Source organism: Anabrus simplex, chromosome 1 (assembly GCF_040414725.1).
Source record: "Anabrus simplex isolate iqAnaSimp1 chromosome 1, ASM4041472v1, whole genome shotgun sequence".
NCBI classification, from domain to species: Eukaryota; Metazoa; Arthropoda; class Insecta; order Orthoptera; family Tettigoniidae; genus Anabrus; species Anabrus simplex.
Window position 1 is genome coordinate 743,017,579 of NC_090265.1, and position 21,053 is coordinate 743,038,631.

Genomic DNA, 21,053 nt, shown 5'->3' on the forward strand with positions numbered 1-21,053 from the left:
ATTATTATTATTATTATCTATAACATAACATGTCCTGACTGGCTGACTGACTGACAGAAAGAAATGAAATTTTTGTGACACTTTTACATATATTACAGTGTAGGTGTTCACTAAGGGAGGATGTTTTGATATTCCGTCGTAAAGGGGTTGAATGGGGCGATTGAATTTTTGAAGTGAGTATATCTCAAAAACTGAGCAGTTTAAAGACGTGAAAATTGGTGTTTGGAATTTCCTTCAAAAAATAAACAAACACGTATGTGTTTGACGTGTTTGTTTTCGGAAAATTCAATTAAAGGGGTGAAAATGAGTGAAAAGGTAATTGTATCCCTTTTTATGAGAATGCTTCTATCTCAAACACTGAAGATGTTACAGACGTGAAAACTGGTATATGAAATCTCCTTTACAAATAAAGAAACACGTATTTATTCGGAAAATCTACTTAAGGGGGTGAAGAAATGAAAGAGGGTGAATTTTTAAAATGATTATATCTCGGAAGAGGAAAGGACTGAAAATGGTATTGAATACTTTAATTAGGATACTTACATCTCAAAAACTGAATATTTGACAGACATGAAAATTGGTATTTGGAATCTCCTTTAAAAATAAATATCTCCTTTAAAAATAAAGAAACCCGTACTTTTTGTTTTCGAAAAATCGACTTAAAGGGGTAAAAAGGATTTAAATGAGTGTATCTAAAATATATCACAAAAACCTAGCATGTTACAGTCGTGAAAATTGGTTTTTAGAATCTCCTTTGAAAGTTATGAAACTCAAATTTTTGTTTTCGGAAAATCCACTTAAGGGCAAGGTGTGGGGTGTAAAGAACTGAGGAAAGAGTTCATTTTATAAGGATAATTATATTTCAAAAACTGAAGATGTTACAGACTTTAAAACTGGTATCTGGAATCTTTTTAAAAAAATAAAGAAACACGTGTTCCTTTATCGTTCGACTTGAGAGAATGTTTCTCACATGTGCACTTCTCTCTCGCATGGTCATCTTAGCCCCAAAAGGCAACCACGAACGTGGTTTACAAAGAGTTTCTGGGGTAAATGAAACTCAATTGTTCGGTGAGTGTTTATATTATTATAGGGATTTTCAGATAATGTCTTAGTGCAGTACAGAGGCATAATTACTTGTATCTGATTACGAAATCCACGCGAGAAAAGCCTCGGGTAACTGCCAATTAAAAATAATAATAATAATAATAATAATAATAATAATAATAATAATAATAATAATAATAATAATATTTATCTGGTTGAGTGGCTTGCAAAGTCGTCATCGTGGGAATTCCCAGTAAGATTGTCAGGTCCTGACAGGGAAATTGGAGGACTTCAAGAAAGAGGGTGATGGATTCAACATTAATGCGAAAGGACTGAGTGAAACCAGGTGGCGAAATAGTGAAGATTATTGGAATGGAGAGTTTGGAATCATGTACGCTGGTTGTCCTGATTGTACCGGTGGGGTTAGGATTTGCACTGAGATAACGTCCAGCCTGTAGAATCATCAGGGGGAAAATAATTATGATAAAGCTAATCCAGAAGATGTTGTCCTGGTTGAGGTCTATGTGCCAATTTCAGCCTACGCAAATGAAGCTGTGGAGAAAGTCTAGGAACAAACGGAGATTATTACTTTTGTTAAAGAGGATAAGGACGGAAATACAGTAGGAAATTTCGGACTAAGGGTGAGGATCAGTAGAAGAACCGACCGGTAGAATTCTGCAAAAGTCATGATCTGGTAATTGCAAACACACCTTTTTGGCCAACCAAAGGGTGGACGATATCTGGAATTGGAGCACGTTACCAAACAGACTGCATTATGATTCCACAGCCTTACACTGGTAAGAGCAGATCTCGACCATGTGGCACTGACGAGTCTACTGAAACTTAGAAGAGTGAATGGAAACCGGTATTGTACCGTACCCGTCTTTATAATATCCCGGACTAGTCGCGGCAGAGACGTGGTTACCGTTCGGCAAAAAAAAAAAAAATGATATGGGCAGACTAAATTCAAAACTCGTCACGAGCAATATACCAAAGGTACATGACAGGAAGTCGGGTACATAGACTACGTGAATAAGACAGAGAAATGGGGAGGTAAAATGGATTTATTCAAGACATTAACCCATTCACTACGACATGAAATATATATATACATACATTAAGCCTGATGGCCTCATAAAACCAAGGTAAAATATGTGCCCCGCACATGTCCATGTTATAACACACAATTTCTCGAATTCCTATTGGAAGAAAGACACGACTTGGAAAGTGACTTCGGATGAATACGTTTACTTTAAGTCGACGCAAGATTCGCTTCAATGTCATGATTCCCTTATGGGATGCGCTTCGGAAAGTGTCTATACATGACCGCGGTAAATAGTTAAACACACTAGTAACCGATCCAAACTATACATATTTACATATCAATAACAAAATCAATTCAATTCAACACTAGCCCTGAGCTGCAACTTATGACTACACTGATTCTAAATATGTGGCCGTCCACATAGGAATTGGATGGCACGAATGCCAACGACCATCTGTTTAGCAAACGAGCTAATAAACACACAAATAATCTAATGCAACGCTGGTCACGCCGACACCTAATGCAAAGGAAATAAACAAACACAAACAAACATAAACCAGTCGTCACCATCTCATAGAAGTCATGGATCAAACCAGATAAGCATTATAACATATGTAAATAAAGTGGGAGTATGGAACCTGAAAAATAACAACATGAAATATGCATAAATGCTCCACATGTGGTCAGCGGGATCCTCCCCAGCAGGCAGGTACATGGGTTACGTCCATAAGTCAGACGCAAGGGCAATCCCTTAAGGACCACTTTCACTGTCGCAAACAGCTGTTACCTGTAACTTCCTGACTTGTCGGGAGAGAATGCGAATAACGGTCCACCTAGCACTCTATGGAAACACAGCCTTCGGGAGGTACACTTGACTTCTCAAGAAAAGGGTTGGTCTCTACCTGCTAACTCTCGTTCGGAGACAAGGATAAATTCACAACATTCGCAGCACTATTACTGCTTCTTCCTTATAATGACCTGCGATCTCAATTCGCAGCTTTAAAATAAAGGCACTTCAATACAGGCGTCAGCCTCTCTTATATGAATACCCACATCACATACTGTAAATCCTGAGACCATACTCGGGTCTTTCATCTTGCAGTACACGGGTTCTCGCCCTCCTTATGTCATGACTACGGCCGTTCCAGCCTCCTTCACATGTCCTAATCTATCAACCCCTGAATTACTCACCAATATACACGTGATTCCATTCGGCTCACATAACCAGCCCCTGGTTAACATTCATCTATAACATGCACTTCCGGCGTCTTACTTGGCCGGTCAGTTGTTCGATAAGAACCGTTAATCGCCCTTCCCTTGTATAGTAATGACTCTACGTAACAACGTTGAATCTCCGCTATTCTGCTTCCTGACCACAGCTGAAATTCCCATGCATGAAAATAAAATTAAAAGAGAAAAACTACAGCTGTAAACTGATTTCCCATACATCATCACCGGCGTGTAGCCTCTGTAAATGACGATCAGAGCTTGCATATCGACCACATATTGGAATACACTGGAAAACAAAACACATGAAAACACTCCTATACCTACACTGGCACACCCTTAACCCCATCTAAACTAACTTAAAGAAAGATAAAAGGAAAATAAAAGCATGCATCAGCCCAGGACGCATGTAACTGTAACTTGAATTGAAGAACCACTGTGCCCTCTGGCTGAGAATTACCTTGAAATTTATTTATTTACATCTGATCTAAGCTAGTGTGCAACTATTACCCAGGCATGCTAAAAAATGAAAAAGTGCTTATCTTGCGCCGGCTTCATCACCCATGATGTTTACATGGCCACTGGCGTCATCACGAACTTAGGCCATGGTCACCCCAGTCTTCCGGATGTGTGAAGTCAGTCCATCGATGCTCGGCGTGGGCTCCATAGCGCTAGTTGATGTTGCACCTGTAACAGTTGAATTAGGCACCGTTTCTTCGCCGCTAGTCACACACGTGTGTGAGATCACGCCCTTAATGCTTGGCCGTCAATTGACTACGACCTGCAAGCAGAAATTAGTCCGTCCAGCTCACCATTAATTTAAGGGCGATTCGGCCCGGACGTGAAGAGTCCTTGGCGCGGCGACGCAACACACGATTATGAGAGTTCCCGATCGCGCCCGCGAATTGTTATTATTGCTTATATACGGATCACTCCCGGATCGAATTAAAATACTGCACATACATTGTGCCACAGTTGATCACAGTTATTGATTGTATTTACTCGAACCCGTATCACTGGCTTACTTCTCATACATAAGAAAAGAGCGTCCTCCGGTAAATATAGTCTCGGTGCAAGCGACTTTACGGCACGAAGTTCAGGCAGAGAATGAGGTGACGCTCCCTTGTTATTGGCAGTTATAAAGACTCTTCGAGTTTTTCAAATAACGGAACTCCCTTCTGAAGAATAGAAAGTCTGTTGAGCGGCGGTTTGGTTTGAATGAGAAGCTGTTGATAAATGCGAAATAACACCTATGCCTTACGTATGCCCCACATATGTTCTCAGGCATCAGAAAAATTACACATATCTATCTGGACACATCCGAACTGTGGAATATCGGCGCAATGACAGATTATTATCATAGATGGAAACTGGTTCAAAGATGCAGTTAGATGGTTGGTTATTCTGCCATTGCGGTTCGGCCGTTCGCAGAGTCCTCGTACTAGCTCGTGATTGGCGGATTTCGAAACTGGCTTGACAAAGAATACTGCGGCGGTTTCCAGCAACCACGTTCAAATTTAAACAAAGTTCGTTGTCTGAAGCCATCCACGGGCCGCTCCTCTTATGCTAGCGTGGTCAGGTATCTAACCGTCTCCCAAACAGACTCCCACACAAAGCCATGTTGCGCAATAAGTCCACAGTGTTCTATCACGATTAAAATTTGCCAATGAAGCATGTGATGATATGGTTCAGTATGTCGAGTCGAACTGATATCGAGCTAAATATTTGTGACCCGTTGTGCGGAAGGAGACCTAAAGCCGGCAATGGCAGTTTTACGGTAGAGCTGAACTGAAGTGTCTGGTGTGTAGAAATTGCATTGTTCCGCTAACAGTGGGTCTTCTTAACAAACTAAGTTCAAGTCTTCAACACTCGATGTCATCAAAGCTGTAATTGGGAATTTCTCAAAATGAAATGTTTCCCTGTGCGAAAAGCTAATGATCATGAATGTCTTCCGATAAATGAAACTCTATCTTATATCAAGGAGAAGTGCAACTTGTAACTGCAGCATCTCTGACGACCAAGGCCTACGATAACGACTAATGTGACGTCACTGAAGGTACACTTTCTCTTTCAACATACTCTATTTATACCAATCCACAGCTGCAGCATCTTTGGCGACCAAGGCCTACGGTAACGACTACTGTGACCTCACTTCCGTCACACATTTTGTCCCGTCACGTTACACAAATTTTCGGATGACCCCCGCCGTATGCCATATTCATGTCTAAATACACTTTTCTTAATATTAACAGTCAATATCTTCCTAAATATTGCGACTAGAAGATAAACTCTTTTTACAATGCTCAGTTTTTTATTCCAAATTTATAACTTCATAAATCTACAAAAATGAATAATTCAACTTGTGCCCGTAGCATTTCCTAGACGTTTACAAAAATTGCGCCGGAGGAAGGTATGGCCCACTCAAGCTAAAAAGAATACACAATGAAGTCATGATATCGAGATATAACAGAAGACCATGTATAACTGGGAACGGATGTATACCGAAGGCGGTGCAGAACAGCAAAACGTCAAGCAGATTGTTTAAAGAAAAAATAGAACAGAAGAGATTGTTATAAAAAAATACACTTGAAAAATTGAATTCGCAGAGTCAAGACGTGAATGGCGATCGCGCTACAAAAAGGACGAAATTTTACTAGATTTCGGCGGAAATTCATAAAGAAAAACTACATTCATTAAGAAGAAAACGGGATAAACAACCCAAAGAAATACCGTGAATAGCCAAAATACTTTAGATAAGCGAAGTTCGAATTAAATACGCTTATTGGAACCCGAGGAGCGAGTCCAATGTTATCGTAGCGAACTGCACAAGAAAGAAAAGAACTGAGAAAAAGTTATTTTATTGGCGCAGAAGCTGAAAGGAAAATAATTCTAAAGATAATTTAAGCTGATTCTGAGGATTTTCACCGAAAAAGATAAATTATATTATACGCAATTTTAAAGAGTTAGCCAAATATAACGCGGAAGGAGGATAAGAAGAGTAACTTAAGAAAAATATTATTCTAATTTGGAATTTTAAAACAACCATGTTCTCTTCGGGAATGTTTAACTTTGTTGGCAGCCTTACGAAGAAGATGATGAACTGCTAGACGTTTAAGATGGACCGACCTGGAGAGAGGTATCATCCAGTCAGATGACCAGCCCGAGATGAGAGATGAATATTGCCTACCAAGACCAGTTCTGAATGGGAGAAGAAGTCCAGCCCAACCCTAGATTCAGATCGCAAAACTAACCATGTGACGGTCAAAGGAGAACAACTGACATCGAAGTAACGAGAAACGAGCTAAGTCCTTACAATTAGTATTATAATTCTTAACTTATAATATCTTTCGGCATATGCTGTGGAGTTGAATAGGTGTTAGAAACGATGATATTTAAATGTGCAAGTGATTATATGCAGTGAAGTGTGTGATATTTAAGATATTAATGCTACTGTATATTAAAGCAGTGTAGAATTTTATATATATATATATATCGCGAAAGGATCACCGTATTTGGGCAAGTAATTCAGTGAAGTAGTCGAGAATACGATTGGTAATGACTTGACATAACAGCTGATCGCTAAGAACTAACATATGTTGTAGGATATCGATAAATCTTGCGTAGAATGTATTCATGGATTACGTCACAGATGGACCGCGCGTCAGAAGAAAATGATTGTAATTAAGTACTCCTTGTAGAGCGATATTGTAGTAATAGAAACATATGTAAGGTTATGCATCGTGATTTTATTGAGAGGAGTTGAATATGGGAAACATAGTGACATATTTATGAAAGCTGTATATCAGTAATTGCAAGGTTTGTGTTGAAGGTTTTGTGAAATAAGAGGTAATATTGAGTAGTTGACATGATAATGGATCGTCGGACGAGGTAATATGAAGGTATATGAAGTGATATGAAGAATTATATTATGTTTTATTGTAATTACAAGGTATATATTGGAGGAAGTTAAATGTCATATGTGGAAGGTATGGATCTAATGAAACGATGCGAATAAATAAGAGGAAGTACACCGCGGAATTGACCAGAATTAAGGTATGGATATTGAATATTGATATTTAGCTGAGATTTAGATGGTGATGTAATGTCATGATAGCTGTTATGATGGAAGTACCGGTATGTGAGTTCTGTGACTCATTCTCGAAAGGTATAAAATGCGAGATAAATGATATATTATACATATGTGGTTAAGTAATCGCAAAGCATAATATTGAGATAGTCACCTTCACACTGCAGAAACGAATTAAATAACTTGCACAGTACCATTATGATTAGAATACGACGTATTTAAGCATATAGAGAATGGTGATGTGGTGATTATTGTTTTAAGAGGAAGTACAACTGGGCAACCATCCTCTATATAACACTTAATGAGATGGAAAAATGGAAATGAAGACATCAGTCAAAGGAAGGCGAGGGCCACGAAGCGCATAAAAATAAAACAGTACCTAGGCCTCGAACGCTCTAATACCGTCGGAAACCAAGGGAGGACGGACAGGATAGGGAAAAGTGAAGAGCTTGGCACATGTGAGTGGAAACAATGCGGGGAATCAGCTAAGGGCCCCGTGGTCGGCAACCCACGCTCCCAAGTTGAGAGGCCCTTGGGCGCCTTGTAGTCGCCTTTTACGACAGGTGGAGGATACCGTGGGTGTTATTCTACCAGTAAGGAATTTAAGAACGTAGTAATGGTATTTTTTGGAAAAGAAAGTGCCAGATACAGATCCAATACCTTGCGAAGACTTAACATTACTAGAAAAGAATACCAAACAAGAGATCCTCAAATTAATGAACGACTTGTAGTTAGAGGGAGAGGTCCCAAGAGACTCTGAACAAAGTCAAAGTCAAAATGGAACACATGAAGGTGAAGACCGGACAATCATCAGCGTAGCGTCATATGTCACAAAAATAGTTACATAGACTGCAGAGAACATTTTAGATGATCAGTATGGTTTTCGAAGCGGTCTCCGTGTTATGATTGACGCACATGGAGAACACACTGCGCACTTTTTATCGATAGATTTCCGTCCGGGGTGAGGAGTAAGGAGGGAGCTCTCGCGGTACTGCCAACTGAATGAAAATGAAATCGGAATTGAATCGAGATGATTGATCGATATGTATTTGCTACAACTTTAGCCAGTTGAATTCTCAGATACATCACTCTCACAATCGTCACTGCTCTCTGCCGTACTATTAATTATAATATCGTCCAGGGCTATTTCCATGACATCGTCGTGCCTTCAGTAGTCTTCTTCCCGTTCGTGCACCTTTCTGCAGTACCCTTTCCAATCTTCGGCAGATGCTGAATTGAATGCCTGGATGGTCAGTCGTCGTAGGTTTCCTGCTGACATGTCTCCCGTTATATTGTGTCCTCTGAACTCGCGTTTTATTTTTGCCCATGCCAATTCCATGGCGTTCAGATCACAGTTGTATGGGGGAAGACGAAGGACGACGTGACCGTGTTCAGCAGCCATGACGTCAACAGCATAACTTGTTTCAGGAGGCTTGTTTTCCTGAACTAATTTATACAGGGCCTCTTTCCTTTGATTTGTGTCGCAGACAATGCCTTTCCCCTGTAGCCACTGGACCATTGTCACTCGTGTATCATACCTCGATGGTATTTTATCCACCTGTCGAAATGGTATGGTGCATTATCCATCACTATCACAGATGCAGGAGGCAAATTAGGGAGCACATATGTTTTGAACCATTTCTCAAAATTATGGGCATTCATTTGACCATGGTAATCGCCTTGGGTACTTCTGGCTTCAAATATGAATTGTGCTTCGCTAATGAACCCTTTCTCCGATCCAACACTTGCAATGATTAGCCGTTTCGAAGAGGATCCCCATGCTGTAACACCCACAACATCTTGTCCTCTCTGCCAGCATTGTCCAGTTGTTATATTATTGTCAGTCCAGGACTCGTCCAAGTAAAACACTTCCTTGCCTTCTTCCCTAGCATGTTTAATTTGGACGAGGAATCGTGCTCGCCAATCAACGACGTCTGCCCGCTCCAGCAATAACACACGTTTGTTTTGGACCTTATTCCACACAAAACCCATACCTTTCAACACTTTTCGGAGAGATATTGGGCTCCACTTCCACTTAATTTCGTTCTGCAGCACAGAGATTAGTTTCTTCAGAGTAGGCACCACTTTTTGGACGGTATAGAAGTGTTCGATGGTGTCCCTTAATTCTCGTTTTTCGCGATCGTCCAGTTATATCTTCCCGTGCGTTCTCTTCCTACAAGAAAGAGGAGAACATCATATAACACTTGCACATGACAATCTACTAGTATCCATAATGATATTAGTTTGAACAGATTAGGCAGACTGGTTAGACAGACCTACCTCTTTTTACCAGGTGTGGGTGGTGAATCGCTGGGTGAGAGGCAGTAAATGCCTTAATCCTATGAATAGTGGCCACGGATTTTCCCGTATACGCGGCAGCACGTTGGATAGAGTTGTTTAGGGGTACGAGCAGCTGTTTATTTTTTTTTTCCATCGCACAGCACTTTGTGACGTGTACTATTATTTTACGCCCCTCGCTGTGTATAAGCCTTGATGGTCGTTTCCGTTTAGGAGTACCTGGTGGTTACTGTGATGTACTAGGATTATTTTCCGCACTCATGTTACCTTCTAACCCGTATGGTGGCTTTGTTATGTAAACAACACCAGTACGTAAAGTGTACGCCAGATGTCGCACGGCGATGCATACTCGATTTATGGTTTGTGTTCAAAGGTTGCCAATACGAATCTCGAAGATTGCCGAGGTCGACCTATTCAGCACTAGGGTGTAAATCTGTCCAGAAAAGGTGCGCAGATAATACTACTTGTATTAGAATTCAGTGTCCCTTCTGGTGTGAGAGCTACTTCCCGTGCAAACGATGGACCGTAGCGACCCGCTTCCACGTGTCTGAAGAAGTTCGCGCAGTTTACATGGCATAGTTCTTGTTACAGAATTACAACAGACTATGAACGACAAGTTGAAGTAAATCAGTAAAGACCAAACCACTTTTGTTGAGGGCGACACTTAACCGCAAGTAAAACAGACAGCCTCATAACATCACAGCGAAAATGACAAAACAACTTTTTAACAGAAGAAGAGTGAGCTGACATCGCTAACAACATGGAATATGCGCGTCTCTACATGCACCTGAAGCATGGACCCGCAGAAAGACTGAGATGAGATGTGGTGCTCGCGATGTATGCTGAGAATATCTTGGACAGAAAGGCAAAAAGAATGAAAAGCCCGCGTGTCAGGCTCTACCGTCTGCGCCACTTCACAACTGTGGTTTCTATATTTTTCTGCCACAGAGAAGGTAAACGAACCCAGGTTATTTAGGGGCGAATCTTTACCACCTCAGCTAGACAGCCCGCACTTTCATGAGTTTATGTGCTGTTAAAAACCGCTAGCGTTACTTCATGACCTAGAGTGAAAACAGCGAACCAACAAATTGTCATATTTACGTTTTTAGACCAATCCATAGCAAATTCCTTCTTCTGCTTGGTAACAAAAGATATCTACAAGGCGTGGGGGTACATTTCAAGTAAAATAATCGTACTGCATGTTGTTTCAAAATACCATCATTTCTACGCCTCAATTGTAAACAGATGAAGATAGATAAGACAAGTTGTATTTCTTTGTAAAGACGAAAGTCAAGGTAACTTCATATTTTTCTTTCAGCTTCTTTGATGACGTAAAGATGAATCTTATTCAGGACTTTGCTTATATTTAAAGAACGTTCTAAACAAACAAATGATATTTCCTTTATGTTTTGGTTCTTCGAGAAGTAATAAATTTGTTTTCATTCATATGCGGAATATAAAACATTTTTATTTGAAAATGCAATATGGCCCTGAAAAGTTCAGTTCCACACTCAATTGTGATATAAAGGGCTCATGTTGGATAGCTGCAGCTGTAATCTACATCCTGATACAGTATCCTGTTTTAGCGCACGAAAGCAAGGCCTCTCCAAGGTCCGGACAGATAGTACGGTACGCGTCTTGCAAACATCACAGTGGCCGAGACATTTTTCCCCTTAACCTTCAATAGCGAGATCGCTCAAGTAAATAAACAGAGCTATTTACGGCGGTAAAGCACGTTCGTGTGTATCAACACAAGTGCAGATATTTATCACGTAGCGTATAAAAGGAATTATCTTGATACTAAGAACATCATTCGTTCAGCAGATTGTGAAACAAGAAGACACAAGATGAAGACTCGGCCTCCAACTACGTTTCTCTGTTGGTTGACGCTTCTGATCGGCGCTCAGGTGAGTTCGTAACAAGGTCGAACATTTGTAGTGTTTTAGTGTAACGACCTCTCATCTTAAATACGTTAACGGCACGAGCTCACGTAAACTGTGGTCGAGATGTCTCTTCAGTTCACAAAACAAAAATAAAAAAAGGTAGCTCATGCCCAAATATGCCAACCTCATATCGGTACATTTCCCGATAAGTACAAGAACTCTTGCGGGACGAAATTACGGCACCTCGGCGTCTTCACTTACCGCACAAGTAGTCACTGAGACGTAAAACCAATCACATTATTAATAAAATAAAAAAGTAATCTCGAGATGGTGCAGTTCGTTTCAGGCACACCGCCAATGGAGGTGGAACTTCATATCAAAGCTGTTGCAGTACAGGGAATCGAACCCGGACTTCAGAGGAAAGCAGCTGATCATTACAGTTCTGTCGTCCACTGCAGATAGTATAAAATATTTTGAGATCAATTTATAATCGTGACATTATTGAAGGAAAAGATGTATTTCATAGAACGTTGGTAAAGAAATCATGTTTGGGACGATCGAAGCAATCATTGTGTAACAATAATAATGTTTAGTCATCAGCCCGAAGGCTGGTTGGATCCTCAACAGTTCCACCATGAGCTGTCATAGATGGCCTAGGCATCACTGAAGAGGCGTACTAGGGAAATGAGGAGTGAGGTAATTTCCCGTTGCTTTCCTCACTGAGCCAGAAGTTGCTATTACATATCAGTCTGCCAAGCCCAATGAAATGCATGCACCAACCGACCCTATGAGCAACAGTTTCACACCATTCATAGCAGGTACTGGCTGCGTAAGGAATGGCATTACTAGCATCGCTCATACCTCAGTCACTTTCGTATTGTCAAAGCCAAGGATAAGACAGAGACAGATCAATGAAAGCAACAAAATTGCTCTACCAATAATAATAATAATAATAATAATAATAATAATAATAATAATAATAATAATAATAATAATAATAATAAATAATAAAATATTAATAATCCATATAAATACAATTATAATTTGGCCTCATAGTTCTCGAATGAGGAGTGCGAAATTCGAAAGTGGGTTGAGTACAACTTGTGTCTGTCACATCAGGAGGAAATAGTTCGACAGTATTCCTCTGAACTGAGCATAGGATAAAGGAGGTCGTGTTAACGCGAAGGTCAAATGACACCGGTAAATTTACCTGCATCGAAAAATAATGAAAGTTTGGGAAATACAATTTCTCCTCCGCTAGAGCAAACATGAACTAATTGCCTACATCAGTGGATATCGGAGAGGGGGTATAAGTCACTGGTAAGATGTAGGATTTTTGGGCGATTTCAGGCTAAAGAGTAGTGTTAGGGAAACGTTTCAAACTTTGCGCCTTGAAGACCAGCTGCTCGGCTAAGCGGTATGTTCCCAGTTGTTAGTGGAGAGATGACGTGGAATGACGTCAGTAGATGGATAAGACAGGGCTGGGTTCTTAAAAGTAGGAAAGATGATAATATAAAGTTAGAATTCAAGACGACAACTTGGAGCAAATATTCTTTCATAACAAGATGAATTAGGCACTGGAATAGTTTACCAAGGGGGACGTTCGGCAAATTACCAACCTGGACGACCACCACGTGCGAATGTAACGCCTATCTTGGAATCGCCACGAATAGCTCTCTGTTTTAATTTTTTTCTCTTGAGGAAGTGTCGCAACATTATCCAGTGTTTGCACTTTATTTATGTAACTTCCTCTCACAGTTAGCAGTGTTTACTACATTCCACACAAAATCAATTTTACTTCACTTAAATTTGTTATCGACACCTTGTCGTAAGTTTGGATATTTCGAAGGACCGTTCTTATTGGCGGTCACCCTACTGTGCGCGGTTCACATCTGTTAATAATTAAAAATGTTCGCCTCCCTCTAGTTTTCACATTGACATCCCGCTTTCTAAGACGCATTCATGTCAGACGAAAAATATAAGGTAACGAGAAAGCAAAGACAACGGTGTGGTGGGACAACCAAGATCCTCAGCTTGTCCGGCTCCATTGTGTCTCATATCAACAGCTCCTCCCACGACGTTCCGTCATCAGTCCGGTAACCGAAGCCGAAACCTCCCAGTGAAAGGCTGGCAAGCTAGTTGGTGGCAACTCTCACGATATCCAGGCCTTTCGCCGTCAATCCACACTTCCTCCCCGAGGTTGGTAACCCTCAGTTCTTTCAGCCTACACATCCTTCCCCAAGCATTTTCCCTAGGATGATTATATCAGTCTTGGCTAGGATCGAGTCAACAGGATGGACATTAAGCAGTCTCTTGCTCTACGCTTATCTTTATCTGGTCTCCTCACAATGTGACCAAGTCTTGTTCTAGCTGTTTCTGGAGTGCTATAGTAAATCTCCAGTGATCAGTGGACGTCATCGATCAGCTTGAGTCCTGAAGATGGTTGTTGTAGTTTCTTATTCTTACAGCAGGAAAATGCACGGGTAATTAAGTCCAGAGCCATTTTCTTCCCACCCCTAGCCCTCTCCTATCCCATCTTCCTGAGTCTGTGTGACGTTAAAATACTGGTAATAATAAGAATTATTATTTCGAAGCAGGGTTCAATAGGAGCCTTGAAGCTAAGCAAATTGGCTGCAACCGTGTTCCTGGATCAACCTGGCTTTCAATTCCTATTCCGATACTCACGGCTATGGAGGTAGGTAATGCATAAGGTAAGCTCATGAATGAGGCGATGTTCGCAATATTTCCTTTCAGGGGCGCCAGATTGAGGCGATAGTTGTCAGTTTGAGGGAGTTTTAATCGCTTCTCGACAGCAATTGTAGAAGCAGAATGACGATCTCGCCAAAAGAAAGGGAAAGCCATTACAAAGCTTGTAGAGCCGAGAACAAGAGTTGACCAGGTGAGTTCAGACGAAAGTCGTCAGTTGAGGGCTGCGTTGTGCCGCCTCTTACGACAGGCACCCACCTTCAAGGGGAAATAACTTTTTACGCAGGGGGATTTCATAGCTCACATAATGCCAGAGTTGGTCGTAAGTTTTCAGCTGTCGCGATAAGAGGCGAGCTACAGATCTAGCCACTGCCATTGTCTGAATACGTCCTCCAGGGATATTTCACAGTTTAGATGCTTCCTCCGACAAAAAGAAATCCATTTGTTATAGTATTCATTCTAGCGAATGGCAAAGGAAGGAAATATAAATGTTACATTACTGTATTATTAGTATTATTATTGAGCCATGCCTGGTGAGATTATTAGGACGTGACCGACTTTTACGGCTGGATGGCCTCCCTAACGCCAACCAATGCGTGTTGGTAAACACAGACACCCCGTTCGTGATTCAGGGAAATTACCTGGCCTGCTCTCAAAACTGGTGGCCTAATGAGGAACGAATACACAGTCCACACTCAACCTGCGGTTCCACAACAATATTCAGCAGTAGGACGGTGCAACTGCCATGGCGAGTCATACAGACTACGGTACGATTCTCAGATGTTTTGCTCTGTTACTTTTCACCTACACATACGATCCCTTGCATATTACGACATTTGGTGATTTCAGCTTTTGATGATGATGAATTGATGATGATGCTTGTTGTTTAAAGGGGCCCAACAGCTAAGGTCATCAGCCCCTAATAGTACGAGATGGACAACATGATATGATAATTAAAATTAAAAATGTATCCACTGAGTAGAATTTAAAACAAATGAAGACGAATAAAGGTAATGGTAGAATAAGACATTGCCTTAAAATTAAATAATATATAATGAAAAATGACTATTTCAAAAACACATTAAAATATACAAACACAGACTAAAACAGAGTCAAATATAACAAAACGTAGCCATACAAATACTAATACGAAACAGCTTTTTAATTTTGCCCTGGTTGATGTTATACGTCGATGCGGACTGAACAATATTGTTATATATATGTCACTTGTATCAAGTATCGTGTTTTGTTAAAAAATGGCGGGGTTAGGTCGTTCTCTGAATGAAGAAGAAATATTATTAGACAGCTATGAATCTTTGTCAGCAAACAGTAGTGAAATTTCGGACAGGGACTCTGGCAATATAATTTTGTGTCTTTTACAATGCGATCACATATATCACAATATGTTCAGATATACAAAAATAGGTTTCACAAATCGTGAAAATTGTCTCAAAGAGGGGCAGATTCCAGATGTTTCTAAGTCTTAATGTCGTCGTGGCATACACACCCTTTTTGGATCGCTACAAATCGACTTCAGTGAATTTAGATCGATATACAAAAGTACATGCACGTTTACAATATTGCAGACATTCATTTACAGATTAACTGCTGCTTAACGGTACGTCATATCGACAAACGGATTGCGCCATAAGACGCCTCTTTTAGCGATCTACATGGTAGATCCTAAGACATTTTTCTCCTGTCTTCTCTATTTATGGATTAGACTGAGTTATGCCGACCCCATGAAGTTCCATAAGTAATGTGGAAAGTAGAACTTTACGGTATTGTAGTTATTTACCGCACTCAGCTTCTATATGGTAAAACAGTTACTTATCAGTTCGTTACACTGCATCATGGGGGTCCTGAGCTGTGCATCACATTGTGTTCATGTACGTTACAGGGCTAAAGTGTTTTGATCATAACAATTCATGTGTAGAAACTCACCTTCGACCTTTGTAACATACTGTAGAGCGGACTTGGTGGTGGCAACAGATGGATCTAATTGCGTGTTTGGTACGACTAATTCTGGTGTTGTTTTGCAGGCCTTCCCTCCCATGCAAACCCAGCAACAGCTGTACGAGGAACAGAATGCGGAGCCTGTCCCGGAGTCGCTCAAGGATTGGGCGCCATCTCTGGTCACTGAGGACCCCGCCAACTCTCCACTTGGACCAGCAATACCAGCACCCATCTATCCTCTGACACCAATGGTACAGTCGCAATCATCAGCATTCACACCGGTAGTACCACCAGCGCCACTGTCAAAACAAGTGGCAATGTCACCGCCGGTAGCGTCCACACCACTAGCATCCCGAACGTCACTCTCGCCTATGGAACCAGCGCAAGCCTCCCTAGCACAACCAAGCCGAGTAGCAGGACCGTCAACGTTGCTATCACACATCTCAGAAGCAGGAGCATCTGGACCAGCACCAGATGCAGCACCATCTTCATTTCTAGCACCATCTTCGGAAGCAGGATCACTTCGCTCAGAAACAGCACCGTCCTCAGTATCAGCAATGTCACCGCCTGCAGAACCTCTGGCCGAAGGTGAACAAGAACCAATGGGAAGCGAAGTGATGACCAAGAGGATAGTGCATGCCGCAGCAAGGCCGACGTACCACTTCACTGATGTCCACGACAGGCGTCTCAGAGACCACGAGTGCAGTCAACACAGCCACATCATGGTCGTGCACCACCCACACTCATTGAATGGGTATGGCGGCCCAGTGGTAGCCAAGCAGAACCCCTACACGGTACACGCACTTGCCAAGAAGCCCACCCACGCCTATGAGCAGGTCAAGGTCGTTGAGGAGAGTCACAGTAGCAGCTCCAGTTCTTGCTCATCGGAAGACGACGATGACAAGCACGGCGAGAAGAGCAGCTCTTCCGAAGCGTGGGTGTACGTCCACGACTACTTCGACGACAAGTCAAAGAGCTCTTATGAAGGCTATAACCTGCCAGACTACTCGTGTGACTACTCCCCAGAAGACGTCTTGACCTACCCAGATAATGTCGATGTTTCGCACAGCTCATCAGACGAAAGTGATCATCATAAGAAGGCTCCAAGCAGCGAAGAGAGCTGTGACAGCTCAGACAGTAAGTCAGGCAGAATAGTGTTCATCGAGGAATCCGGAGACAAGTCCGAAAGGAAGCTGCATAAGAAGGACTCGGATGAGTCCACTCAAGATATAGTGGCCTACATAGAGGAAAGTGACAGCTCTTCTTCTGAGGAGTGTGAGCACACAGATGAGAAGCCGCCGGAAAAGATATTAGTGATCGAAGAGGAGTCTACTGCTTCAAAGAAGCCCTCAGCATCGCACAAGATCGTCGAGAAAATCGCAAGCTCTTCCTCAGACGAAAGTAAGTACGACGATTCAAAGAGTGTGTCGCAAGAAATTTACTACGTTGAAGAACGCAGTGACAGTTCCATTAGCCCCTCTGAAGAGCACAAGAAGTTCCAGGAAGGACCTCTACATGATAACAAAAGTAAAGATTGTTCGAGCGATTCTTCGGAAGAAACTCACAGCGTTAAAGAAATTCACAAAGCACCTACCAAGGGATGCGATGAATCTTCCAGCAGTCAGTCCGAAGAAATAGCTTATGTTGATGAAGATTCAGATTCGTTATCACAAGAAAAGGACACAGTTAAGGAAGAACATAATAGCTACAAGACCTCATCCAAATCACATGCAAGTGAGGGTGACAGCTCGGCCAGATCCTGTGCAGAAACCAAAGAGGCTCATGCAAGTCATTCTAAAGCTGTATACGCTGACAGTGCGAGCAGTGGAAGCAGTGAGTCCGACGACTACGTGTATGTCTATGACAGCGAAAGCTGCTCGGACAGTTCCGACGATGATATGGAACACGTCTATCTGGCCAGCAAAGACAACTCAGATATTAAAGATAACTCCGTTCACTCGAAGGGCAACTCGAAGGGAACAGTCAAAGACGTGAAGGTCTACGATAAGAGTTCAGACAGCACATCATCAGGAGAATACGTTTACCACGAAGAGGATTCAGATAGTTCATCGAAATCTCGCGAGGAGTTCTACTTCGTGCACGACGACAGCTCGTCGAAGGAAAGCTATAGTAATTCAGTGAGCTCTTCGGAGGAGAATGCCCACCGGCGGCGCTATGGCACTTCGAGTGGTTCTTCGGAGGAGGAGAAGGTGTTCGTCCCCAAGCAGCCCAATAAGTCGCTGAGCTCGTACGAAGAGTACATCATCATCAAGAAGTACCCGTACCACTCGGAGAGTAGCAGTAGCAGCGCCAGCAGTTCCTCTGAAGAGTCGTACTACAGACATCCATACAGGAGTCCACGGAGGCTGCACGATAGGGAATTCTATTACTACCCCAGATACTCGTCAAGATTGCATTACTACAGATAACTGGACTGGCTTGTTGATTTCTTTGTTTACTTGTTACTGTTTTTGTTTGTTTCTTCGTGTGAATGTGTGTGCGTGAGAGAGACGGTTTTCGTTGTTTTGTTACTATTGTCTGTTATGTGGTTTACTGCACATCATCGTACATAAAGCGCTGGTTATTGCACGATCTTTAAACAAATATCCACCGACTTTGTATCACGATGATGGTAATAAAATATGGCATTATTCTGTAATATTGGTCATTTTTTAAAGAGTCTGCCTTCCGCCTGTCCGCAGCAAGGATCTACATTTATAAAATGCTTATTCTGTCTGTCATTCACAGCGATATTGAGAAAACGAGAAAGTTTCAACAGCTGAAATATTGATACCATTTATACACTTCTATGTCTTTTTACAAAAAAATGACAATGAACCTCTCACGACCACTACTTTTGTACTTTGTTTTTAAGAAAAATTGGTTTCTGTCAGCTAAGTTATTGTCTCATCGCCATGGTGACGTAAGTACATAGCTATCTATATCACCAAGAGTTGGAACTACGTACATCCTGACTTCTGTTGCCTTACAACTGGTAGTGGATATTGGTTATAAGTATAATGCAACGTTTAGTGGAAAGTGCTATATTTCAGTAAAATAAATGAATCAAACCACTATGAATAAGCCACCAGCATAAACATTAATGGTGGGATATATCGGCCCACTCAGTGTTTTGGACAGTTGTGTGTAGCTTTCTCAAGAGTTCGCAGATCCATAGACATCAAAGTACAACTCCCAGCTACATCTGCACTCCGTATGGTTTGTAAGAAAATACTACAATACCTGTTCCGACTCCATTCGAATGCAGCATAAAACCTGAAAAGTGTAACTTTTACAATGCACTAACAGTCCATTTAGAATTTCCAATTACGTTAGAGATAGCAAGTTCGACTGTGGAAGACAGGTTTATGTACTAGTTGAATTTATAAAAAGCTAACAGCCCGTTCGACTGAAACGTAGACTGGTGTCTAAAAATGTACACTGCATATACTGGAGAAGAAACGCTCTATCAAAACTGACGGTAGGTTTAGAGAGTCTACACGTAATATACAGGTTTGTTAAACATAGGCTGGTGTATACAAACTCACTCTATACAGGCAGTCCCTAAAGTCCAAAAACCACAAATGATACAGCTTTCGTATATATATCATATTAAAGAAGAACTCAGATGGTTAAGTTTTCAGTGTTTGGTTACACAGTGAGTCGATAGGGGTGGCACGTATAACTCGGTGTATGTCTACACGGTAATCAAGCTCTCGCCATATTCTTTGGAGCAAAGCCGGAGATGCAGTGATGGCAAATTGTTCAGTTTGTACACACACAATCTTTGATGTATCCCCAGGGAGTTAGATCTGGGAGGCCAATGCTCGCTGCTCGTCCGATCCAGCATTGAGCTAACTCGTTGTTCAGAAAATCACGAACATTGCTATGGTAATGGGGTGGGACACATCTTTGCAAAATGCCAACTGAGGTGAATATGGGAAGTACGAGCACTGGCTGGAGAACACCAGCACACAGAAAACGCGTTCTTTATCAAAAGTCACCCCCTTCACAAAACGCCAACAGTGGTAAGTAAATGCAGGAACTGCGAGAATGGCTGTAAACATTCAAACAAAACCACCGGAGTTCCTCTTCTATATGACATATAACTTATACGAAAGCTGTATCATTTGTAGTTTTTCTATAATAAATGCGTTATGGGACTTTAGGGACTCCCTCAGTGTATTTGACATACGACGTACACTATATCCAAACGATAGCATACTGATGAGAGTTCGACATAGTCTACATCTATACTAATATTATAAAGAGGAAAAATTTGTTTGTTTGTAACGAATAGACTCAAAAACTACTGAACCGATTTTAAAAATTTCTTCACCTATAGAAAGCTACATTGCGAGTGAGTAACATGAGCTGTATTTTATTTTCAAAACAATTCGAAGTGGAGGGCATGGGGGAGGGGGAGATCTAAAAATAATAGGCTAATATAGGCAAAATATCGAATTTGTCGTATAAGGACGAGACAAGGCTCATTTTAATCCTCTTGACACAAAGAAGAAAACTCGGTAAGCCCTACGGGCCCGAAAACCATGTTTTAAGGCCCTAAAACCAACCGTTACGGAGATATTGGCACCACACTACCCCTGCTCTAGGAATCGGATAAAGTAATGAACTGCCGTAACCATGGCAACGTCTGCTCCAGGATTCTACAGCAGCGAAATTATCTACTAAAAACCACAAAAACGTAACATGTTACAGGCATGAAAATTGCTATTTGGAATCCCCTTTAAAAATAAAAGAACACAAATATTCGTTTTCAGAAAATACACTTAAGGGGGGGGGGGGT

At 41.5% G+C, this 21,053-nt stretch overlaps 1 protein-coding gene across 1 annotated transcript; it reads left to right on the top strand.

Annotated features, from left to right (window-relative positions):
- Positions 1-11,501: 11,501 nt before the first annotated feature.
- LOC136857466 (dentin sialophosphoprotein) lies at positions 11,502-18,905 on the top strand. The gene is made up of 2 exons (XM_067136141.2): positions 11,502-11,608; positions 16,333-18,905. The coding sequence occupies exons 1-2, from the start codon at positions 11,549-11,551 to the stop codon at positions 18,673-18,675; spliced, it is 2,403 nt and encodes an 800-aa protein (XP_066992242.2). The 5' UTR covers positions 11,502-11,548; the 3' UTR covers positions 18,676-18,905.
- The last annotated feature ends 2,148 nt before the right edge of the window (positions 18,906-21,053 follow it).

Coding starts and splice junctions, on each gene's coding strand:
- LOC136857466 (XM_067136141.2), top strand. CDS start 11,549: ATGAAGACTCGGCCTCCAACTACGTTTCTCTGTTGGTTGACGCTTCTG. Junction 11,609..16,332: donor CGCTTCTGATCGGCGCTCAG/GTGAGTTCGTAA, acceptor GTTGTTTTGCAG/GCCTTCCCTCCCATGCAAAC.